Genomic DNA, 26,125 nt, shown 5'->3' with positions numbered 1-26,125 from the left:
ACCAATTGTGATTAGTGAAGGAACCTTTCTCCAAGAAGCCATATGGGCAATTGGCCAATGTAGAAGATTGCAGTGCTAAAAAACAAGTGCATGGAAAGAGTTCAGCGTACATTGGTAGGCAGCTAATAAAGGGTCATTTCTCATCTCAATATAAGCCTTCCATAATAATCAAAAATGTGATTTGTTGCGTACCATAAACAAAAATAAACCTTCTTTGAACTAATAGATAGGTTAAGACTCATACCAGCGTTTTGATGGTCCCAAAGCTTGTAATGGCTTTCCGGAGTGATGGGACATCGGCCTCAAAATTCAGGGTGGGAGATTCCTCTGGTTTCAGTGCCAGGTTCTTCAATCTGGAATAGGATACACACTAACTCAGTCAGAGACTGTGTTGCTTTCTTATTTATTTCTTGATCCTTTTGTGTTTTGGGGAAAAGCTGTGAGAACATCGTTTAACACAAGCAGGCCATTCTATGTATTCCCCACTTGCCCCTTCAAAGACAAGGGCTTTTGTTTACATAGAGACCACCACAGGATGGGATAGTGGTGTAAAGCAAGCGCTCAACTATCTGATTTCAAAGTCACTGCAATTCTTTCACTGATTAGAACTGGAATGCTAACTCCAAATATTTTTAATATGAATGGGGCATTACATTGAAACAGTTTTGCTGAATCCCACACCCCTTCCTATCAGTCACACAAGGCTATGCATTGAACAGAGCGAGACTACGAATTAGATCCACGGGCTATTTATTATACCACAAGCTGAAAGCGAAGGTCTCATTTTGCTCACTTGAAGTTATAGAACCATAGAACCGCACAGAAGGAAGCCATTCAGCCCATTATGTCCGCATCGGCCGACAAAGAGCAACCCAGCCTAATCCAACTTTGCAGCTCTTGGTTCATAGCCTGTAGGTTACGGCACTCCAAGTGCATAGCCAAGTACTTTTTCAATACGATGAGGGTTTCTGCCTCTATCACACTTTCAGGCAGTGTTCCAGACTCCCACCATCCTCTGGGTGAAAACATTTCTCTTCAACTCCCCTCTAATCCTTCTACCAATTGCTTTAAATCTATGCCCCCTTGTTATTGACCTGTTAAGGGAAATAGGTCCTTCCTATCCACTCTATCTAGACCCCTCGTAATTTTATACACCGCAATCAAGTCTCCCCTCAGCTTCCTCTGTTCCAAACCAAACAACCCCAGCCTATCCAATCTTTCCTCATAGATAAAATTCTCCAGTCCTAGCAACATCCTCGTAAATCTCCTCTGTACCCTCTCTGGTGTAATCGCATCTTTTTACAACTGAATTCCAATTTCAAGATCACAATTTGTAATGAATGTACAGATCAATAACTTGTAATAAAAAATGCCACCATTCGGCGTGTAGCACTCTCACCTTTCCAGGCAGGATGTAATTTGATTGGCTGGAAGGTTAGACTGGGGATGTTCCAATTGATGAATAAGGCAGTTGAACTGACCCAGCAGCTGAGAGAAAATAAAACTTGCATTAATACAGCACCTTATATCATGTCAACACCTCAAAATGTCTTTGCACAATGAATTACTCTTGGAAGTACAGGGACTGCTGCATAGCCAAAGGTGGCAGCTATATGCGCCAGCAGCATCCTACAGACAGCAGCGTGATGAATCACTAGTTGAGAGAGGAACCCTAGCCAGGACACAGAGAAATCACTGCTTCTCGCTGTGTGATCTTTAACTTCCATCTGAACAGGAATATGGGACCTCAAGTATAATGACTCACTTGAAGGACCACAATGCCAACAATGCAGCACTCCCTCAGTACATTTCACGAATGTCAGCCTAGTTCATGCACTCAAGCCCTGCTGTGTAACTCCAACTCATATCCTTCCCACTCAGAGGCAAGAGTACCACTAACTGAGCCAAGCTGCAAGGGGAAGATTTGGCAATGTTTCACACAGCAGGAAATGCAAAGATTCACAATGAGGTTTCTAGCATTAATAAGAAATTGAATTTGAAGTTGGATCAATCCAGAGAAACTGCAGGTATCTATTGATCTGGCCAAATCCAATTAAAGGTTTTGATGTGGTCCAACGCTCAAATGTTTTCTTTTTAAAACCCAATTTTAGATTCCAAATCTCCACAACCAGCAACCTGAGGTGTCATTTGGTGCAAGGAGCTAAACAACTTCCATTTATAAAGAGAAGGGGGAAGAAACACAAACAAACAGTCAGTCGGAGAGCCAAAGGGATACAAGGCTGGAAAGAGGTTGCAAAAAGAGAGCGCAATGAGATTATGGAGGGATCTGAAAATGAGGTCGAGGATGTAGCGTTACTAAGTTGAGGGGACTGGGAGTTAGTGTAGGTCAAAGATGAGCAAATGGGACTTCGTGCAGGACAGGAGATGGGCAGCTGTTTTAGATCAGGCGGAGTTTATAGAACGCAGCAGACGATATTAGAATAATAAAGCCTAGAAATAAGAGAGGGGATAGATTAGGAAAGTAAATTAGCACGAAATATAAAAACAGATAGTTAAGAGTTTCTACAGGTACATAAAAAAAAGAAGAGTGGCTAAAAGTAAATGTTGGTCCCCTAGAGGATGAGACTGGGGAATTAATAATGGGGAACAGGGAAATGGCAGACGTTGAAAAAATATTTTGTATTGGTCTGCATGGTAGAAGACACTAACAACATCCCAAGAGTGGATAATCAAGGGGCTATAGGGAGAGAGGAACTGAATACCATCACTAAAGCAGTAGTATTGGTAAAATAATGGAACGAAAGGCAGACAAGTCCCCTGGACCTGATGGCTTACATCCAGAAGAAGAAGTAGCTGCAGAGATACTGGATGAATCTACCAAAATTCCCTGGATTCTGGAGAGGTCCCAGCAGATTGGAAAACCGCAAATGTAATGCCCCTATTTAAAAATAGGATTCAGATGGAAAGCAGGAAACTGCCAGTTAGCCTAACATCGGTCAATGGGAAAATGCTGGAGTCTATTATTAAGGAAGCAGTGGCAGGACATTTGGAAAAGCATAATTCAAATCAAGCAGAGTCCGTATGGTTTTATGAAACGGAAATCATATTTGACAAATTTGCTGGAGTTCTTTGAGTATGTAACGAGCAGGGTGGATAAAGGGGAACCAGTGAATGTGATGGATTTGGATTTCCAGAAGGCATTCGATAAAGTGCCACATAAAACATTACTGCACAAGATAACATTTCACGGGCTTGGGGGTAATACATTAGCATGGAGAGAGGACTGGCTAACAGAAACCAGAGGTTAACAAACAGTAACTAGTGGGGTGCCGCAGGGATTGGTGCTGGGGCCTCAACTATTTACAATCTAGATTAATGACTTGGATGAAGGGACCGAGTGTAATGTAGCCAAGTTTGCTGATGATACAAAGATGAGTGGGAAAGAAAATTGTGAGAAGGACAAAAAAATCTGCGAAGGGATATAGTCAGGCTAATTGACTGGGCAAAAATTTGGCAGATGGAGTATAATGTGGGAAAATATGAGGTTATCCACTTTGGCAGAAAAAAATAGAAAAGCAAATTATAATTTAAATGGCAAAAAATTGCAAAGTGCTGTAGTACAGAGGGACCTGGGGGTCCTTGTGCATGAAACACAAAACGTTAGTACGCAGGTACAGCAAGTAATCAGAAAGGAAAATTAAATGTTGGCCTTTATTGCAAGGGGGAAGAGAGTATAAAAAGCAGAAGTCGTGCTACAACTGTACAGGATATTGGTGAGGCCACACTTAGAGTACAGCGCACAGTTTTGGTCTCTGTATTTAAAAAGGAAGGATATACTTGCATTGGAGGTTGTTCAGAGATGGTTCACTAGGTTGATTCCGGATATGAGGGGGTTGACATGAAGATAGGTTGGGCCTATACTCATTGGAGTTCAGAAGAATGAGAGGTGATCTTATTGAGACATAAGAAAATGAGGGGGCTCGACAAGGTGGATGCAGAGAGGATATTTCCACTCATGGGGAAACTAAAACAAGGGGACAAAGTCTCAGAATAAGGGGCCACCCATTTAAACTGAGATGGAGGAATTTCTTCTCTGAGGGTTGTAAATCTATGGAGACTGGTCATTGAATATATTTAATGCAGAGATATTTGAGCGATAAGGGAGTAAAGGGTTATGGGGAGCAGGTAGGGAAATGGAGCTGAGTCCATGATCAGATCAGCCATGATCTTATTAAATGGCAGAGCAGGCTCGAGGGACAAAATGGCTTACTTCTGCTCCCATTTCTTATGTTCGAAATGATAAAAAGCATGGATAACGATTTTAGTGGCGGAGGGGCAGAGATAGGCTGGAGGCAGGCAATGTTGGGGAAATAGTAGAGGACAAAACACTGATCATTTCAGTCCTAAGATACATTACTAGCTTCAGATTTTATTGTACACATTAGCTTTGTTTTATTACTAATAAGCTGCGTCTATGATTAGGATTTTAATATAAAGAAAGGATCAATCTATCAACATACATAATTCAGCATCTTATAAAGCACATTATTTACAAAAAACTTCAAAACAAACAAACACAAGCATTACATGGTCCCCAGGCCTATATTCTCTAATTTAGAAGAATGAGAGGTGATCTCATTGAACCATACAAAATTCTTACAGGGCTTGACAGGGTAGATGCAGGGAGGACATTCCCTCTGGCTGGGGAGTCTAGATCCAAGGGTCACAGTCTCAGAATAAGGGGTCAGCCATTTAGGATTGAGATGAGGAGAAGCTTCTTCACTCAGTAGGTGGTGAATCTTTGAAATTCTCTACCCCAGAGGGCTGTGGAGGCGTAGTCGTTGAGTATATTCAAGACAGAGATCAATAGATTTTTGGATATTAAGGAAATCAAGGGATATGGAGATAGTACAGGAAAGTGGGGCTGAGGTAATCGTCCATGATCTCATTGAATGGGGGGAGTAGGCTCGAGAGGCCAAATGGCCTACTCCTGCTCCCAATTCTGATAATATGCATATCCAGAGATCCTAATGTGTTGTTTTTCTCATTTTAAATACCAACACCTGGAATTGTTATTATAATGACACAGCAGCTGTTCCCTTACCCAGTAAAGCTGCTGAATCTGTTGCTGCAGGGACTCCTCCTTCAGCTGTTGCACAAGGTCGATCTGCTCCAAGAGACAAACCTCCCTACTCCGCAGGCACTCCATGTGACGGCTGATACAGCTGTGAATTTGAAATTTTACCTACAAAAGAAGGAGGAATTAAGCAATGGCATTCTTTTTCCAGGAAATGTTATACACCTCTATCACAATGAATAAAAACTACAGGTTGCAGTATTAACAAAAACTTGATGTTACTTAAAATAGTGCCCACCACTTGACATAGTCCAAAGCAAGGCTTACCTCATGACTGTTTGCTTTTATCTCCTGATCGGCCTGAATGACATTGGTGATGGCCGTCTCCAGATCTCGCTTGGCCTGCAAACAGTTCATTAACGAATCCTTGCATTGGAAGCTAGTACTTTCCCCACCCTGGCTGTGTGTTGGGTTCATCTTGGTCTCTGCTGAAAAAGGAAGGAAGTCAAGATAAATTCAACAGTGACATGAGCGTGCAAGATTAGCAGGGAAGTCACGCTCCCAATCAACTCCCATTAAATGCAGTCACTTCAATGCCAAGAACTCCAAATACTCTCTGTTCAAATCCTGGCTGATTTTACAGTGAGCGGGCAGGGAAGTGGAGTTGAGGCCAGGATCACATCAGCCATGATCTTATTGAATGGCAGAGCAGGCTTGAGGGGCCAAATGGCCTACTCCTGCTCCTATTTCTTATGTACAGTGTTTAAGGTCACTTAGCAATCTGACCTCTCCCCAATATTCTGTTGGGATCGCCAAATCACTTGTTAATTCCACCATATAATTAGAACTAAAGATATTTTATTTTAAATTACAGCAGGTGCTGCTCATGGTGAATCAGGTGTTACGCTTATCTTGGAACCAAGGGGGAACCGGGTTGCGAGGCTGGGGAGGAATGTTACTCTGAACTTGAATGATGCTGCAGCCCTTCCAGGAGCTCCTAGCCTGGGTATAAACAGTTGTATATAAACTGTTGTAACTATTTTAGCTCCCACTTTTACATGTGTAATGTTTAAATTTTAATTTTAACAAAAAGCCCTTCATTATATAGTTTCTCAGGAAAATTCTCTAGTTGAATACTTGATGCTTTGCAAAAAAAATCCTAATGGAAAGCACTAGTGCACACTTCAAAGGCTACTGTATAGGCAAGTTTAATCATTTTATTATCTATTATGCAGTAAGTGGTCAGCCTAGTAGAAAAAGGAAGGTGGCAGTTAAAAATATTTAATATTTTCTTTGGTTGATTTTGTCCACCGCTCTCAACTTGATTTATTTCATGTCCTTAATAGGTCTCATTAGTAGTTTTTCCTATCTGCTTCCCTTTGCATTTATCTTGCATGTTCTCTGCCTCGTCAACTGTAATTTGCTGCATTTATGAAAGCATACTGTGACCAATCGAGTGCAAATGTAAAATGCATGGCACATAAAGTGTGAGATTGATAGGAGGGATTTATAAGTCAGACTTTGTGGCACTTTTCAGAGTGAGTCGGAGAATACACGATTTTATAACAACAGGTGTTATCAAAAGGTTACAATGAGTGCAACACTTACTGGAAGTGCAAGTTGCATGCAGGAGCTTCATTGTATACCTTTAATTAGAAAGCCTTAGCTAGCCCAAATCATAGTTTATTCAATAGAAAAGACATAAGCTAAATAAATTGGGTAGACAAACAGGTAATTTGATGATATTAAATCCAGTTCTGAAGATGAATATAAGTGTTTGAATGGGGTTACCAGCTATTTAGGAAATGCATGCGACCAAAATGAGGCGTTTCAACAACACTACGATTTCCGCTGAATAATTTTCATTGATCTGGACCTTAAAGGATGCCGCCAACATAACAGATATCTTGGTAATTTTAACATCTTTATTTTGGTAGCAGGATGTTATGGCAAATCTGGATTTCATATAATGATTTGACAAATTAAGTGTATTCCCATAAATATAGTGGAGCTCTGGCAAAAATGGGAATTTTGTTCTTTGCAGAGAGAGATTTGCAGCTGCAGGAAGAGAAGGACATTTTGGGCCATGACACCGGACCTGTTTGATAAACAGCTAAATCTATGATGGGACGGCGATAGGGCTGTTATTCTGGAAGCAAGAGATCTAAAGGGCTTTTTGCAACCAAACCTATCATAGCCATTTGGGTTTTTTTTTTAAAAATGAGAAAGTCACAAATCACATACCTCAGGAAAACCCGAGACTCAAAATACCATGCCAACAAATAACTACACTCTTCCTGTGAATTATTTTACTCAAATACCTGAACATTTGCCCAGACAAGCATGCGGGCTAGGTTTTCTTCATGGATCTTAGCACTTTGCCTTGTCAGGTACCTCAGCTCATTTTTACATTACAGTATATAAAAGTTGAGGCACTGTTGCTCCACCATTTGCAGCCACAGAAAAATGTAGTCAAACATCTCCTGGTTTAGCAATCCTGTCTTAAATTGGCAGGTCACTGATTCTGGGTAAAGTGTTCCTCATTGTGAGAATGATGCTCAAATTAGACAGGCAAATTATATGGTGCATGACTGTTGCTCTAATATTTGTATGCACAGAAAAGAATTTAACATTTCCTGGTTTAGCAATCCTAATTAAACTTACTGTAGGTGAAGTCTTCCTCATTATGAAAATGACGTTAAAACTGCACATGCCAATTTTAAATTCCATTATAAGTTGGGGATAAATTAATACATTCATTATACTGAATAGCACAGGTACTCTGAAAGTTTTCTGTACATTAGGTACTTTTTCAGAAAAACACTCGCCTACATTGATAGGAATCAAACTCTTCATGTACATAAACTGCATATGAAAACACAATTTGAGGATTTACAGCACCAAAGCAGCTTTGAATATCAAGGCTATTCCTAGAAAAGATACAGCACGCACACACCCTGCCTAAGTATGCATATTGCTTGCATAAAAATTGACCCTCCTTTACCCAATTCCAGTATCACTCGGCTCATTTTATGCCTGTGCATCAAAGATTGCACATCAACAGTGCAAACTGGGCTAATGTGTACAATTCACCCAACTCTGGTCCTTTGTGATATGATTATCCATAAGTTAGCAGTATGAAGATGAACTGTACAGCAATGAAACTAAAGTCTTCTCCAGCAGAACATAACAAAGAGGGATTAAACTAGCCATGGGAGAGGTTTGTTAACACAGGTAAAAGCAAACGCTTTAAAAATGGGACTGTACTTTAAATTATTTCTTATGCTGCTTTGGAAGGGGGAGGGGGGGGGGGGGGCTGGAGCATTCCACATTTCTTGTCCATCTCACCCTCCCCCTCTTAAATCTACCTGACTGCTAGCTACAATATTCTGTTCAATTTAACCTTAAATTATCCAAGTAAAGAGCCTAGTCACAAACATGCACTGTTCTGTACGTGAAATCAGCAGATTGACAGCAGCCGTAACTTTTTTTTAAAAAAAAAGCAGATTCCAGCACCCAACTCCAATACAACTGTATACACAATCTCTTCCAGACCATTACATTCTTGCTATTCTTTTCTCTCTTGGTTCCAAATGTACCTCTTACCCACTGACGGCCCAGTGTTTGTGGATAAGGGAGGAATCTGATCTTACTGCTCGTCTGGAGGGGGAAGAGGAACAAAAATGTAAAGTTACCAAAACAAACATCTTTCCAGCAGCGTTTCACGACCATGGGAATGCCACACATCCACTGTCATTTTGCTGCATCTAATTAAAGTCACCCTGAGCCAACCCCACAACTTAACTGGCAGCTTAAAAACAAAATAACCTAAAAATAAAATAACTGCAAAACAAAAATCAACAGGTAATGATCAACTTTAACAAAACTATATGTAGTTCTGGACCACATGGGAATGATAGGAGGGTCACATATCCTCCAATTTGCCCTGCAATCCCAAACCTAATAAGACTACCCTGAGTTATAATAATAGGTCTACTTTCGTCAAGAGCGAAGCAGAAACTGTGTGCACATTGAGGCCTGGTGGGTTGATATTGAAATAAAGCAGAGGATGAGACCGAATCTGCCCTCCAGGGTTCCACAAGAGAACGAAGCCCAGATGCCTTCCAACTTGGAAGCCACTTGCAACAATGGCCGCCGGGCCTTCGCTTTGATCCTCACCGCCCCTCCTCGGCGGACAGCGGCCTCTCCCGTTAGCACAGTGGGGACAATAGCGGTTAAAAAATAAAGGTATGCGGCGCACACTCGGCCCAATGTCAGGACGTGTACCTGTGAGGCGGCTGGAAGCGAAGACCCCCACACAATCACAACTTTCCCCTACTCCTCTGCCGTCCGACTACCCAAGCGGCCCGCTTCCCCGGTTATATTTATGGACCGCCGCACGCCACGCACACCCTGCGCGCTGACGTCACGCCCCCACGCATGTTCCCACACGTCAGCAGTCCGCCACTACCGCATCAGCCAGCCGCACGTACACTGGTGGGGGGGCCCAGAGGGGGGACAGCGACGGCCGGTCGCTGAAGCACATAGCCAGGGCCCCAGCACAGGGGAAGCAGAGTAAAGAGACAAGTCGTCAAATTCTCCACAGCATGGGGAGAAATAAAGACAACTTTTGCAACTATTTCCCCGGAATGTCGAAGATAATTAACGCCTTGATTTAAACTCAACCATTCTCATAATGTAGTTGCAAAAATCTTGAGAGTGAACAAGGATCCAAGTCTCAAGAAACCATTTATATTTTTATCATGTTTCTCAAAAACATCCCAAAGCTTTTCACGTACAATTACATTCTTTGAATTGCAAACAATGGAAATGCTGGAGCAGGCAGCAGGTCCATCTGCAACGGCAAAGACAAAGTAAGGTTGACATTTATGAGCAGAATTAGTTTTAAGTGCAAAAAAACAAGAGAACTGCAGATGCTGGAATTCTGAACTAACATAAAAGGTCTACATCTAAAACCTTACTCATCTGTTCTTGCCACGGGGATCTTAATATGCACCTGATCAGGTAAAACAGGCCATGTGTTTGGCATCTGGCGATGTTGATTTCAGTACTTCAAATTATGAGGTAGATCACAAGAAACAATTTCCACTAATCGGTGAGTCAGTAATCAGAGGGCATAAATTTAAGGTCGTCACTAAAAGAACGAGAAGTGGTTAGAAGTTTTCTTTTATTATGCAGAAGAATGCCTTAGTGATGGAAACAGAATCCATAATAATCGTTAAAATGGTATTGGTTAATAAATATCTGAAATAAAATTAAAAGGGCTTGGGGAAAGAGCAGAGGTACTGAGAATAGTTGGACATCTTCTGTGCTGTAAAATTCCATGAAAGGAAAAGTATAAGTCTTCTGAATAGCCCCACAATCCTAAGTGTCGTAAGAAATACGTGTACTGTTGCATCTTAGTTATTCCTTTTTGCTATCTTTTATGCATTAAAACTGCTGGTTACAGGCAGCCTGGGAGCGGCCATTTGCAGACAATCTCCTCATGTAACATTATGATGCTCTACGTCAAGGTGAAATCCCGTTTCCCCCATCACCCCCGTGCTCACTAACCTACACTGGCTCCCGGCCTGGCAACGCCTCAATTTTAAAATTTGAATCCTTGTTTTCAAATCCCTCCCTGATCTTGCCTCTCCCCATCTCTGTAACTTCCTCCAGCCTTACAACCACCCGCAATATCTGCGTTACCCCAATTCTGGCCGCTTGCACATCGCCGATTTTAATCGCTCCACCATTGGCGCCTGGATTCTGCTGCCAAGGCACTAAGCTCTGGAATTCCCTCCCTAAACCTCTCTACCTCGCTCTCCCTTTAAGATGCTCCTTAAAACCTGCCTCTTTGACCATGTTTTGATCACTTACCCTAATGGTTCCTATGTGGCTCAGTGTCCAAATTTGTTGGATAACAGTCCTGTGAAGTGCCTTGGAATGTTTTACTATGTTAAAAGCGCTAGATAAATACAAGATGTTGTTATTCTCATCCTTATTTACAAACCACTCCATGGCCTCGCCCCTCCCTATCTCTCTAATCTCCTTCAGCCTCATAATCCTCGCGCCCCCCCCCCCCCCTCGATGTCTGCGCTCCTCAAATTATGCCCTCTTGAGCATCCTTGATTATAATCGCTCCCATTGGTGGCTGTGCCTTCAGCTGCCTATGCCCTAAGCTCTGTAGCGCCCTCCTCCTCCTCCTCCCCCCCCCCCCCCCCCCCCCACCCCCCACATTGGGACGTTTTACTATGTTAAAGGAGCTATATAAAAACAAGTTGTTGTTAGCATGAATATGAAACATAGAAATATAGAAAATAGGTGCAGGAGTAGGCCCTTCGAGCCTGCACCACCATTCAATATCATGCAACTTCAGTACCCCATTCCTGCTTTCTCTCCATATCCCTTGATCCCTTTAGCCGTATGAGTGCAACATGAGGTGACCTAAGTGAAAGGTTATTTGCTCACCTATCTAACAGCATTGATGCTTCGCCAAGATACAGTTCTATGGGCACCAACTGCCTGATGGTGCCATGCACAAATGTTTGTCATCAGAATATTCAACCATGAAGGAAGGGTGGAGAGGAAGTGCTGGAAAAATAATCACAGCTAAGCCCGATTCTGTTCCACATCCAACATGCACTTTCAGCAGGAGTTGCTGCTGTAGGAACCCTGGCTAATTGTAACGTGCTACACACCAGATTGGCCAAGAGCATGCATCAACACCAATCTGAAAACAGACTATAAAAATCCAAGGTATATGCACACAGACACATTTGGTTACAAGTTCTCAAAAAGCACCACAGAGAAAGAAATGATGGGCCGCTTTAAAACATTACACTTGGGAGTGCGTCACAGGACGGGTTTGTGTGAAAGCCAATTGTGCATACAGAATACAATACCAAGATGTAGCCCAACACCTCCCTGCCCTAGATAGCAGAGTTTGTCAGACTCGAACCAGCCATTGAACGTGTACAGTGACCCGACAATAGTTTCATCACACAAATAAAGCTTTCCCTCCATACGAAAGCAGTCTTGAGTGCATAGAAAGAAATACTTGCATTTCTATAGTGCCTTTCACCACCTCCGAACATCTCAAAGCGCTTTACAGCCATGAAGTACTTTTTGGAGTGTAGTCACTGTTGTAATGTAGGGAAACACAGCAGCCAATTTGCGCACAGCAAGCTTCCACAAACAGCAACGTGATAATGACCAGATAATGTTTTTGTTACGTTGATTGAGGGATAAATATTGGCCAGGACAGCAGGGATAACTCCCCTGCTCTTCAAAATAGTGCCATGGGATCTTTTACATCCACTTGAGAGCAGACAGGGCCTCGCTTTACCGTGTCATCTGAAATAACGCTGCCAGGCTAAAACAGTGTAAAATGTACGTGGTATATAGAGGCAGCCCTTTGAGTATTATTATTCCATGTATGTAAATCTAAAACAACCTTCCCCTCTCTGCTTGGGTTGCTCTGAATTAGGACGAGGCGTTAATCTGAAGTGAATGCCAGCAGGCTGTACAAGGCTTCCGAGAGTTGTTTGTGCTGTGTGATGGTTTTCAATATACCATTTTATACAGCTATAGGTAGTATGGAATGCCCTCTTAGACATAATGAAGGAGGAGCAGTTGGGCCAAGGTTACATGTCACATAAGCAAGCATTCCAAACTAAAAACAAGCCTCTCCACATTAGAAAGGACAGGATTCATAATACCTAAGGCGACCCTCAAAGTCTGATAAATTCTGGATCAGTTGTACTCATGAAGGCAGCTCAGTTTCCTTCTTTATACCAAATGCATCTTTGTCCTTGAATAAGTCTCTCTCTGTAAAGCCTATGCCTGTCCAAGACCAGCACCTCTCTCAAAATTACATTGCATAGAATTTACAGCACAGAAACAGGCCAGTTTGTACAACTTTCTATTCCCTTCTCCCTCATGGACTTATCCAGCTTCCCTTTAAATGCATCTTTACTATTCGCTTCAACCACACCATGTGGTAGGTAATGAGTTCCACATTCCACAGTAAAGAATTTCCATTTGGATTTTGGAACCCCTATTTCTGGTCTCCCCCACAAGTGGAAACATCTTCTCTATGTCTAACTTATCAAACCCCTTCATAATTTTAAAGACCTCGATTAGGTCACCTCTCACGTCTTCCCTTTGAGAAAAGAACGCAGCCTGTGCAGTCCTTCCGGACGACAATCGTATTCTTATATTATCTTGCATTATAAGATACAACTATAAGTCTGTCATTTAGCAGGTACTTTTCCCCCATTTTTTGCTTCCAACCTCTCTCTCTTTTGATAGAAACATCGTCAATATGTCTCTGAACCTTCAACTATAAATATGCTGTCCAACACATTCCCCATGATAAAATATTCATCACCTTTCTTGACCCCTTAACTAGGTTTCTCAACAAAGAAATAGGTAACATGGCATTAATTCAGTAAATATCACATGGTACGCAGCACGTGTGCCCACCTCCCAACAAGAGGTAAAGGTTTCTTGTACAAAGCACAACTCAGCGAACTGCTTGGATTTTGGCCTCAAGTCATCAATCTCAATTAAGTTTAGAAGTTAATATTCTATAAAACAAGCACCGTTATTGACAACATATTTTGAACCCTTGCAGAGAAGCACACCAACACAAAAGATGATCAAATCTTGCTCCAAAATGACGTGAAGAATCAGGAAAACGTCTGTTCATTTTATTTAGAGAGAAAGTTATAGACGGTACACATGATAATTCAAAGGTTTCTGTCCACTGAAATTATGAGTTATCCAACAATTTGCAACAGCAATGTGGGAATTCAGTACTAAAAAAAATTTAATTATCGGGTCATTTAAGCAACTTTGAATTAAGACTAGATAAATACAAGAGAATGTGTGCACATTCGAATGGTGAAAAGCACATTTAGTATCAAAAGAGTTAAATGTTATCAGCCTCCCCCTGCCCAAACATACACCAAGTGTGTCAGGTTGTGGTTTTAGATAAATGGAACATTAAAAGCTCAATGTACAGCCAAGATATGGGCTGTGGAAACAATGCAAGTGGCTGTTTGTTTAAACAGAGACCCAATGCCATTAATTCGGGTAAGCAGGCTGGTTATGTAATTCCCTTTTATCAATGGGGAGGGGGTTAAGCAACAAGGAAATAAGATTTTTGTTGAGTTTCATGTCATTAGGTCCTTGCCAAGTTTACACGTGGTCATCGGAACTGGCACCAGCACAAGATCTATCCTTGTCTCCAGTTTCAGAATTCAAGGAAAAGGAAGGTCAATTTTCAGCCAAGTCAAACCTCCATTTGCCAGAACAAACAGACCGGAGTGGACTCTAATTTCAAATCGAAACTGAATGTCCCATTTTCCATTAAAGCTGCTGCTGATTTTTCAAGCAACCCGCATTCTAGCAAAAGTCAATAACCTCAGATCTTGCCCTTTTCATTGCAATAAAGCAGTGATGGTGAAGAAAATGTGACTCCCCCTTGCCCCTTCGCTCCCTCTTTCTTGCACTGAAGCTGCTCAGAATGTTTCAAAATCACAGAACCAAACATGTTAAATGTGCAACACAAACTCTCCACTTTCTGAAACTCCCCAACACCCAGCGTTTCCTAAACCTTCGGGGGCCCGCTCACAACTCTTGCTCAATCTCCTGATCTTCTCCCTAGTGACAAAATCAAGCTGTTTTTATAGTGTGTTCTGAGGAGTATGAGGCAATTAATGAACAGATCTCACCAACATTCTGAGACCATCACTTGATCCAAGTTAGGGACAACAATAAATGAATTAATTGCAACAATGCCAGCTAAGTAGGGTGGTCTTCTGGTCAATTTTATTCTATCACAGAAAACAGCCCGACATTGATCAGGTATATTCTTAGGTAGTCCTCCGGAGTCGAGGATGATTTGCTTCAACACTAAGATGAGTTCTAAGGTGAGTGATGAGACCAATGCAGGATCTACAGTCTCTGTCACAGGTGGTGGTTGGAGTGCTTGATTTGTCACAGGCTCCTTCCGCTGTTGGTGCTTGGCTTCTGCGTGCTCCCGACGAAGAGACTCGAGGTGTTCGGCGCCTTCTCAGATGCTTCTCCTCCACTTTGAGCGGTCTTGGGCCAGGGATTCCCAAGAGTCGGTGGGGATGTTCCATTTTTTCAAGGAGGCTTTGAAGCGTTTTCTCTGCCCTCCTGGGGCTCGCCTGCCGTGATGTAATTCGGAGTAGAGTGCTTGTTTCAGGAGTCTAGTATCGATACTAGAATTTAGTTACTACTATAAACACACAAGTTACACAGGCCCCGTTACAAATAGGCCACGAAAGCTCAGAGATAAAACTTGACCCACTGCTTTCAACTTCCTACATACTCACTTTATTGAGTTGCTTTGACTGCCCTCAAACTACACTTTCCGTCTGCCTGTGCGATGCACTGAGCTGGGTGAGCATGCTTGCACCAGGATATAAAAATTGCACAACTCAAGTGCACAATGCACTGCGCCTGTTCCGAACCCGGCTCCTGTTTGGAAAAAACGAAAATCGTGTTGGCTTCTCAAACTGGAGTACATAAGAACCTAAGAATTAGAGGCAGTAGGCCATTCAGCCTCTCGAGCCTGCTCTGCCATTCAATATCATGGCTGATCTTCTACATCAACTCCACTTGCCTGCACTATCCCCATATCCCTTGATTCCCTTAATTTCCAAAAATCTATCGATTTCTGTCTTGAATATACTCAAAGACTGAGCCTGCACAGATAGCCCTCTGGGGGGTACAGAATTCCAGAGATTCACCACCCTCTGAGTGAAGAAGTTTCTCCTTATCTCAGTCCTAAATGATCGACCCCTTATTCTGAGACTGTGATCCCTGGTTCTAGACTCCCCAGCCAGAGGAAACATCCTCTCCATATCTACCGTGTCAAGCCCTGTAAGAATTATGTATGTTTCAATGAGATCATCTCTCATTCTTCTAAACTCTAGCGAATCAACACTATCTTTTCCACCCCCTCCACTGCATGTACAGAAGACCAGTCTCCTTTTTTCCAAATCAGCCACTAATAAGCCAAAGCGTAAAAAGGCGGCACATGGAGGAGGTTGGTTTGATGTCGTTCTCTGGGACCCAGAATTCAACGTGCGTTTATATTGGTGTCAGTAGGGTGTTTGTGCTGGTGTTCCCTAAACTAAAGCCCTGGTCTTACACAACTGCCAGGATAAAGTTGCTAAATTTGCTGAGCCAGCCAACTGAGTTTTTAAACTGTTTTTTCCTGCTAGCTGGATTTATCAATTCCTATCAACTTTATATACTCGCTGCACAAAAGGCTGTGCTTTGGGAACTGACAACAAAACAGCACAGCTCAAAGTGCCTAATGTGTTATCTTGCCCTGTCGTCTTGTCTTGCATTACAAACAAACTTCTCTCTCCCAACACAAGGCTGATCAGCATCTGCTAATGCAAACACTCCATCAGTATTGACACCCCAGCAGCCTCCCGGACCAGTATGAGAGAAGCTGTCCCCAACAAAAGCTTCTTTCTTTCTGGAGGGTCACTCGTGCAATACAAACAAACTTTGAGCTAGCCCGCTATGCTCCTGTTGTAGAGAGGCGAGCGCTGATCTAGCCAAACCAGCTTCTCCCAACAGAAGACACACACACACACATCATCGCAGGTGGATGCCCAATGTTGTTCACGCTCACAGTGAGGCAGTGCTGGCAGTCAGACTTGGATCGGGTCTGGAAGATTGTGCGAAGCTCGTGGCCGAGCCAGTCACATGAATGGAATAATGAGGCGGAATAACGGTTCATATATGTGCAAAATATCGGACGGGGGGGCACAAAGATGGAGGCAAAGACCTCCATTCATGGAACAGAACATGATTCAAGCTCATCGGAGAAGCAGACCATAGGAGTTATAGCTGGCATAAAGGAAGATGGCAGTGGTTGCTGGAGGGCAATCATCCAAGCCACATCAACTTCAGGTCTTCCACCTCGATGGGCCTTGATTAGAGTGGCAGTAGGAACAAAGTTAAATAGCAAAAAGCAGTCATCACTGGAATGCCCTGCCTTGCTTAAATAAGTACAAAGCACCTAATGACACATAATCTGATAATGCTGGCCAGCAAGTTAATCTTGCTCGTCAAGTTGGACATTTGGAGATGCCATGATCATTCTGGAGAGGCTTATATTTATTTTTTAAAATCCAACAGAAACACCCAACATCAGGTGGTTATGCTAAACTTGTATCGAATCTTGGTTAGATCACACGGAATACTGTGTACAATTCTGGTCGTCATATGGGCATTGGAGAGGGTACAAAAAAGATTTACAAGGGTAATACCAGAAATGCGAAGTTATACTCTTGAGGAAAGGATGAACAGGGTGAGTCTCTTTTCTCTTGAAAAGAGAAGGCTGAGGGATGACCTAATAGAGGTCTATAAAATTATGAAAGGTATTGATAAGAGTAGATACAGAGAAAGTATTTCCACTTATGGGGAAGAGCAAAACTAGAGGCTATCAATAAGAAAGTTACAAAGAAATCAAATAGGAAATTCAGAAGAAACTTCTTCACCCAGAGTGGTGAGAATGTGGAACTCACGACCACGGAGTGGTTGAAACAAATAGTATAGATGCATTTAAGGTGAAGCTGGATAAACATATGAAAAAGATAGGAATAGAGGGTTATGTGAGGAGGACGCTAAGAGGCTGCAGGGTGACTTGGACAGATTAGGCGAGTGGGCAAATACATGGCAGATGCAGTATAATGTGGATAAATGTGAGGTTATCCATTTTGGGGGCAAAAGCACGAGGCAGATTATTATCTGAATGGCGGCAGACTAGAAAAAGGGGAGGTGCAACGAGACCTGGGTGTCATGGTTCATCAGTCACTGAAAGTGGGCATGCAGATACAGCAGGCAGTAAATAAGGCAAATGGTATGTTACATAGAAACATAGAAAATAGGTGCAGGAATAGGCCATTCGGCCCTTCGAGCCTGCACCGCCATTCAGTGAATTTATGGCTGAACATGCAACTTCAGTACCCCATTCCTGCTTTCTCACCATACCTTTTGATCCCCCTAGTAGTAAGGACTACATTTAACTCCTTTTTGAATATATTTAGTGAATTGGCCTCAACAACTTTCTGTGGTAGAGAATTCCACAGGTTCACCACTCTCTGGGTGAAGAAGTTTCTCCTCATCTCGGTCCTAAATGGCTTTCCCCTTATCCTTAGACTGTGAACCCTGGTTCTGGACTTCCCAACATTGAGAACATTCTTCCCGCATCTAACCTGTCCAGTCCCGTCAGAATCTTATATGTTTCTATGAGATCCCCTCTCATCCTTCTGAACTCCAGTGAATACAAGCCCAGTTGATCCAGTCTTTCTTGATATGTCAGTCCCGCCATCCCAGGAATCAGTCTAGTGAACCTTTGCTGCACTCCCTCAATAGCAAGAATGTCCTTCCTCAAGTTAGGAGACCAAAACTGTACACAATACACAATACTCCAGGTGTGGCCTTCATAGCTAAGGGCAGGGAGGTCTTACTGCAGTTGTACAGGGCCTTAGTGGGGCCTCACCTGGAATATTGTATTCAGTTTTGGTCTCCTAGTCTGAGGAAGGATATAGTCTTAGGATAAGGGGTAGGCCATTTAGGACTGAGATGAGGAGAAACTTCGTCACTCAGAGAGTTGTTGACCTGTGGAATTCCCTGACACAGATAGTTGTTGATGCCAGTTCATTGGATATATTCAAGAGGGAGTTAGATATGGCCCTTACGGTTAAGGGGATCAAGGGGTATGGAGAGAAAGCAGGAAAGGGATACTGAGGGAATGATCAGCCATAATCTTATTGAATGGCGGTGCAGACTCGAAGGGCCGAATGGCCTACTCCTGCACCTATTTTCTATGTTATACTGATAAGAAAAAGACTTGCATCTATATAGCACCTTTCACGACCACTGGACGTCTCAAAGCGCTTTACAGCCAATTAAGTACTTTTGAAGTGTAGTCACTGTTGTAATGTGGGAAATGCAACAGCCAATTTGCGCACAGCAAGCTCTCACAAACAGCAATGTAATAATGACCAAATAATCTGTTTTTGTTATGTTGATTGAGGGATAAATATTGGCCAGGGTAACTCCCCTGTTCTTCTTAGAAATAGTGCCATAGGATCTTTTACGTCCAACTGAGAGAACAGACTAAGGGCCTCGATTTAACGTCTCATCCGACAGTGCAACGCTCCCTCAGCACTGCACTGGAATGTCAGCCTGCAGTGAGACTTGAACCTACAACCTGCTGACTCAGAGGCGAGTGTGCTACCCACTGAGCCACAGCTGATACTGGACAAGAGTTAGATGAGGGAAGACGGGAGGAGGCTTGAGTGGAGTATAAACAGCAGAATGGACTGGCTGGGCCAAATGGCCTGTCTCTGTGCCGTATATCCTATTTATGAAGTTATGTTGAGGAAGATGAAGAGTTTAGAAGACCTGAAGGAATTATCAAATAGTCAGAACCTCCTCTGCACCAACTAGCTGCCACGTACCAAATAGAAACCACAGGCATAGCCAACCTCCCCCCCCCCCCCCCCCCCCCAACCCCACCAGTTAGCCCCAAGAACCTTCTCCCCACACTCCTCACGGATACAGTGACAAGAGCTGTCTAGCGACAGCCGGGTGATGAGTTACAAGACATTGTTGCCATATGTCCGTGCAGTCTTCGTTAACTGTCTAGACGGCACTCTCCCCTGGAGGTGTAACAAAGTTCCGTGGAAGAAAATGTATTTTAAAAACTGCCTAAAATGAGTAACTTGAAACGTTTATCTAGTAAATAAACGTGGGAATCCCTGTATTGGTGAGCATGAGTTAAAAGAGACCTTCTGATCGACATTATGTTAAAACCTCATCACACGGTAAGATTGCAGAATGCCAACTTCTAATTTTCACTCAATAAGTGCAGATAAGAATTCTGCAACAGCTAAATATGCAGCTAGAGCAGAACCGTGCTACAGTTAGATCACATTCCTACAGAACACTCCAATGACAGGAGCAATTTGATTGTCCAATTCCCAGGAGCTGGAATGACCGATGCATGAAGTCAAGCAGAATGTTTAGCTAGTCATTAAAGGCATGGAAACCTTTCACTGGAATAAATGACCCGTAAAGGAGAAACCCTCCAGTGCTCACACACAACTGTAATTGATGAAGGACCAAGGTTCCATAGACAGCATACAAGTGCTCGCCATCTTATAATCAAACAATGATAGTTATGGACAATGGCTGAAATTGGCAGCTGTTGGAAAAAACGTCACTGCAAAAGTTTACCCAAGCAATTGTCATGAGTTCTATATGCCTAAGGATTAAAAGCATTCAAGATTTCATCAGCAACCAGACTGTTCAAGGTCACTGCAGTCTGATACCATAATTGCCATTACAAAATTTACTTTGGAGATACTCAGGCCAGCTAATTCTCCTCCTGCCCCCATTGCGCAGGAGGAGATTTCAGCCGTGGCTCGGTGGGTAGCACTCCTGCCTGAGTCAGAAGGTTGTGGGTTCAAGTTCCACTCCAGGGAACTTGAGCACATAAATCTAGGATGATACTCCAGTGCAGTGCTGAAGGAGCGATGCAGTTGGAAGTGCCGTCTTTCGAGATGTTAAAACCGTAGTCCTGTCTGCTCTCTGAGGTGGACGAAAAAGATCACATGGTGCTATTTTGAAGTAAAGCAGGGGAGTTAGCTCGTTGTCCTGGCCAATATTTATCCCTCAATCAACATCACTAACACAGATTATCTGGTCATTATCACATTGCTGTGCGCAAATTAGCTGCTGCCTTTCGCACATTACAACAGTGACTACACTCCAAAAGTACTTCATTGGCTGTAAAGCACTTTGAGACATCCGGGGGGGGGGTCGTGAAAGACGCTATATAAATGCAAGTCTTTCTTTGTAAATGAATAGAAGCAGAGCAAGGTTTTTTTTATAAACAGAAGTAACTGTCATTTGGTAACGTTGCCCAATACAAACAACATGAGCTAAATTAGACTAAAGGGGAACATTATTGTACTTGCAATTCAGACAATAGTCCTGTAAAAGCCAACTTTAACTTGCAATTATTATTTTTTAAACATTAAGCAGGATTTGTCCCCGACGCACACACTTCCACTGACTAATCACAGGAGCACACAAGACCAGAAAGAGAGCTTCCCGTCACTTTCAATGGGAGATTACCGCCACAAGCCCCTCAACTGAATTCCAAAATAAATTAAACCACAAAATAAAAACAAATGCATTACAAAGACTGTAAACATCATTGACCTAAATGCAGTTTGGGGACCTTGCATAGTTGCTGTTCTCCCTTAGTTTATCATGATCAGCGACATGACCTGAACTACGACCTTTGGTGTCTGTAAATTGTTTTGGAGATAGAAGAGTTTGGATTATAAACAGACTTTGATCCCACGAAGCCAACATTATAGCTTCAGTTAACAGACCACACTAGGTTATATCACCACAATAGCAATTAACAAAAACACCTACTTGTTTTAATTATTAAAATAATTAGCTGGAAGCTCCAAGGGCTTATGGTCAATTGAACACAAGAAAACAAGAAATAGGAGCAGGAGTAGGCCATTTGGCCCCTCGAGCCTGCTTTGCCATTTAATAAGATCATGGCTGATCTGATCTTGGGCTCAGCTCCACTTCCCTGCCCGCTCCACATAATCCTTTATTCCCATATCACTCAAAAATCTATCTATCTCTGCCTTAAATATATTCAATGACCCAGCCTCCAAAGTTCTCTGAGGCAGAGAATTCCAGATTTACAACCCTCAGAAGAAATTTCTCCTCTTCTCAGTTTTAAATGGGTGGCCCCTTATTCTGAGACTATGCCCCCTAGTTTTAGTTTCACCTATGAGTGGAAATATACTTTCTGTATCCAACTTGTCGAGCTCTCTCATTATCTTAAAATGTTTCGATAAGATCACCTCATTCTTCTAAACGCCAATGAGTATAGTCCCAACCTACTCAACCTATCTTCATGTCAACCCCCTCATCTCTGGAATCAACCTAGTGAACCTTCTCTGAACTGCCTCCAAAGCAAGTATATCCTTTTGTAAATATGGAAACCAAAACTGCACGCAGTATTCCAGGTGTGGCCTCATCAATACCTTATATAGCTGTAGCAAGACTTCCCTGCTTTTATACTCCGTCCCCTTTGCAATAAAGGCCAAGATACCATTGGCCTTCCTGACCACTTGCTGTACCTGCATACTATCCTTTTGTGTTTCATGCGCAAGTACCCACAGGTCCCTCTGTACTGAAGCACTTTGCAATTTTTCGCCATTTAAATTATAATTTGCTTTTCTATTTTTTCTGCCAAAGTGGATAACCTCACATTTTCCTACATTATACTCCATCTGCCAAATTTTTGCCCACTCACTTAGCCTGCCTATATCCCTTTGCAGATTTTGTGTGTCCTTCTAATTTGTTTTCCCACCCATCTTTGTATCATCAGCAAACTTGGTTACATTGCACTCGGTCCCTTTATCCAAGTCATTAATACAGAAACAGGCCACTCGGCCCAAACCAGTCCATGCTCCACTCGAGCTTCCCTCCATCCCACATTATAATATTGAATTATGTGCCCGATATGAAAGTTGCTTTTATGTTGGGCTTTGTGTGGTTGTAGAGCTGCTGGCTCCTGAAGAGTGGTTCCAGCACAGCTGATGATAACTAACAAGGTAAACTTTCCAGATTGGCTCAGGCCAGTTGCTGGGAGCACAAGTCTGCTGAATCCATTTTATTTCTCGTCTGTAGTGAGCAAAATGTCTCTTTGAAGGCATTCACAGATCCCAGACCAGTCTTACTACTCCTTTATTAAAAATCTATGGGACCTTGCTGTGCCCAAATTGGCTGCCATGTTTCTCTACATAGCAACAGTGATCAATGTTCCCTTTAATTTATTTTGGGTACGTAGCCCAGTCAAAATACGGCGCATATACATTTTTTCCCCATTTAAAAGCCGCTGAGCTGACTGTGGGGGAGCTCCAGACACTGCACGGCCATACAGCTTAAAGGGAACATTGATGGTGACTACACTTCAAAAGTCCATCATTGATTGTAAAGTGCTTTGGGATGTCCTAAGGTCGTGAATGGCGCTATATAAATGCAAGTTGTTCATTTCTGCCCAACCAGATTCCTGGCAATGTCCTGAAGACTGAAGCAATAGAACGTCTCGTCATCTGACGCTGCAGGGTGTAATAGTCCCATTCTTTCTCATTGTCTAAAAGGCAACACCTTGAATTGACACGCAGCAGTCAATCCCTCAGTGATTGTAACGTACAAGTTCAGACAGGTGGGGTGGTAGATTTTTTCGGTAGTGGTTTGTAATGTAAACGGCAGTCGAAACACACACATGTCGGGTAAAGTACTCAAACCCCTGAACTAAACACCAGAACTGAATAGTCAATGGTTGAGATGGAGACTCTTGTCAGTTTGTAATTTTGTCTGGTCTTTCGATGTGTTTACAAAGTTGTGTTCAATTGTTCATTGACAAGAACTATGCAAAAGAAAACCTGTTCTGGGAACTGAATATTTTCAAGGAAGTGGAATTATTATGTGCCTGGTACGAGAGCAGCTTTTATATTGGGTTTAGTGGGATGCTGTCCTCACCTCATCACATTCACACAGAAGATGGGCCGAAGGTCCTTCTGTGCTGCATCATTCTACAAGAAATAAACTGGCCTCAATGGACCTACTTTTTCCAGATGACCAATCCATTCAGGACTGCTCTCATCTCGTGATGTTAAACACGAGCAGTTCGGGTTTTAAAATAGTGGACATGTCGACGTGTGGTGAATGTCGATTAGCTGAGTTTCATCAATCGAGAGCTGGACTGGGGCAAAGATCATGTTGTGGTAACATTAATCAGGGCCAGAGTGGTGCCCTAGACTAGTTTTGTTAACCCAAGATGGTCAGAGAGGAAACTTTGAGATTTTTCCTTCCTAATTGCCTTGGGTTTCTATCTGGCTTTTTCCCTCACCCTGAAGATTGCATGGGTGGGGACTGTCTTTACTGTGGTGCACAAGGCACCATGACTATATGGGATAAGCTAGATGGAGCAATGGGTCTTTTTCTCTCCTGTCGTTGTTCGTATGTTTCCAAGGAGAGAAAATTACACAGAAATCACAGCACAGAAACATGCCATTCGCACAACTGGTCCATGCAGGTGTTCCACACGAGCCTCCTCCCACCCCAATATATTCTTGTTCCTTTTTCCTTCGTGCTTATCTAGCTTCCCCTGAAATGCATCTATACTATTCGCCTCAACCATTCCTTGTGGCAGCAAGTTCCACATTCTAACCACTCTCTGGGTAAAGAAGTTTCTCCTAAATTCTCTATTGGATTTATTAAAAAAAGACTTGGATTTATATAGTGCCTTTCACGACCACTGGACATCTCAAAGCGCTTTACAGCGAATGAAGTACTTTTTTTTTGGAATGTAGTCATTGTTGTAATGTGGGAAACACGGCAGCCAATTTGTGCACAAGTAAGTTCTCACAAACAACAACGTGATAATGACTAGATAGTCTGTTTTTTGGTTCTGTTGATTGAGGGATAAATATTTGCCAGAACACCGGGGATAACTCCTGTGCTCTTCTTTGAAATAGTACCATGGGATCTTTTACGTCCACTTGAGAGAGCAGACGTCTCATCCGAAAGGCAGCACCTCCAACAATGCAGCACTCACTTAGCACTGGACTGGAGTGTCAGCCTAGATTTATTTCCTCAAGTCGCTGGAGTGGAACTTGAACCCACAACCTTCTCACTCAGAGGCGAGAGTGCTGCCCACTGAATCACAGCTGACACTTAGTGACTATCTTTTATTTATGGCCCGTAGTTCTGGTTTTAGAATCAGGACAAACCATAAATACAGAAATCGAGGGAGAACAGAGTTACCCAAGGCTCCCAGCCAGTGAGCGGGGCTCAGGGGGCATTCATCATCATCATAGGCAGTCCCTTAGAATCGAGGAAGACTTGCTTCCACTCTTAAAATGAGTCCTTAGGTGGCTTAACAGTCCAATATGAGAACCAGAGTCTCTGTCACAGGTGGGACAGATGGCAGTTGGGGGAAGGGGTGGGTGGGACAGGTTTGCCGTATGCTCTTGCCACTGTCCGTGCTTGATTTCTGCATGCTCTCAGCGATGACAGGAAGATCCGTAAGACAAAGGTCCTCCACCAGCCTGTCCTCACCGCTCCGCACTGCCCCCCAGTCATCAAGATGCACGGTGTGGCCCTGGACACCATGGACCACTTTCCATATCTCGGCAGCCTCCTATCAACAAGAGCTGGTATTGACGACGAGATCCAATACCGCCTCCAGTGCGAGGAAAAGAGTGTTCGAAGACCAGGCCCTCAAAACTGCCACCAAGCTCATGGTCTGCATGGCTGTAATAATACCCGCCTTCCTGTTGGGTTCAGAGACATGTAGGGGGCATTAAGGTCAGTGGGAGAGGCGGAGCAACTGGCCCAGCCCAGCCGCGCCCCTGAGCCCAAGCACCGCCCCCACATTATCCCCGCAGACCACGGCCCCTTATAAACGGCTCAACACAGCTTCCCCGTCCGGCAGGAGGAGCGGCAGCAGCGGCCTCGTGTCCCCGGTACCAACACTCTCCCCGCGGTCCCCGGTTCCCTCTCTCGCCCCGCTCACCCTGTCCGGGCCACCAGCCGCCGCTCGCGCACCCCGCCGTCCGCCGCTTCACCTTCAGCCGCGAGCCCGCGCCAAGTCCCGCGAGAACAGAGCGGGCATCCCGGACCCGTCCAATCTCACCGGCAGCTGAGGGGGGGAAATGGTTGGTCACTTCAGCTCTTGTGCCGGATTCCACTCCTTCAAAAATAAACAAAGTCCGCATTCTGTAACATATTTAAAATTATAACTCACATCACTCATGAGTTTATATTATTATGAATGCTTATGATAATTGTCTTGCTGTCAAATGATATGGACACCCCCCCTCCACAACTGGTGGATGGTTGAGTCCGCGGGCGCGGGCTCCCTCAGTGATGCCCCGCCCCCCGGCTGGGCTCACCAGGAGGGGCGGGGCGAGTATAAGC

At 43.3% G+C, this 26,125-nt stretch overlaps 1 protein-coding gene across 4 annotated transcripts in view; it reads right to left on the bottom strand.

Moving 5' to 3' along the window:
* The window catches only part of ncoa4 (nuclear receptor coactivator 4), a 44,253-nt gene extending 18,457 nt beyond the window's left edge, over positions 1 to 25,796 (bottom strand). The window contains exons 1-5 of one of the 4 annotated variants that reach the window (XM_070865812.1): positions 25,722 to 25,796; positions 5,366 to 5,526; positions 5,066 to 5,206; positions 1,400 to 1,488; positions 245 to 353 (exon numbers count right to left, since the gene is read on the bottom strand). In XM_070865812.1, the coding sequence (XP_070721913.1) occupies positions 245 to 353; positions 1,400 to 1,488; positions 5,066 to 5,206; positions 5,366 to 5,515 (489 nt within the window). In that variant the 5' untranslated portion in view covers positions 5,516 to 5,526; positions 25,722 to 25,796. Of the gene's footprint in view, positions 1 to 244; positions 354 to 1,399; positions 1,489 to 5,065; positions 5,207 to 5,365; positions 5,527 to 9,325; positions 9,423 to 25,721 lie in introns of those variants that run through there. The other 3 variants (XM_070865814.1, XM_070865811.1, XM_070865813.1) reach the window with 3 other exon arrangements.
* Between the last annotated feature and the right edge of the window lie 329 nt (positions 25,797 to 26,125).

Source organism: Pristiophorus japonicus, chromosome 22, assembly GCF_044704955.1.
Source record: "Pristiophorus japonicus isolate sPriJap1 chromosome 22, sPriJap1.hap1, whole genome shotgun sequence".
NCBI classification, from domain to species: Eukaryota; Metazoa; Chordata; class Chondrichthyes; family Pristiophoridae; genus Pristiophorus; species Pristiophorus japonicus.
This window is presented reverse-complemented; position numbering and strand designations above follow the sequence as displayed.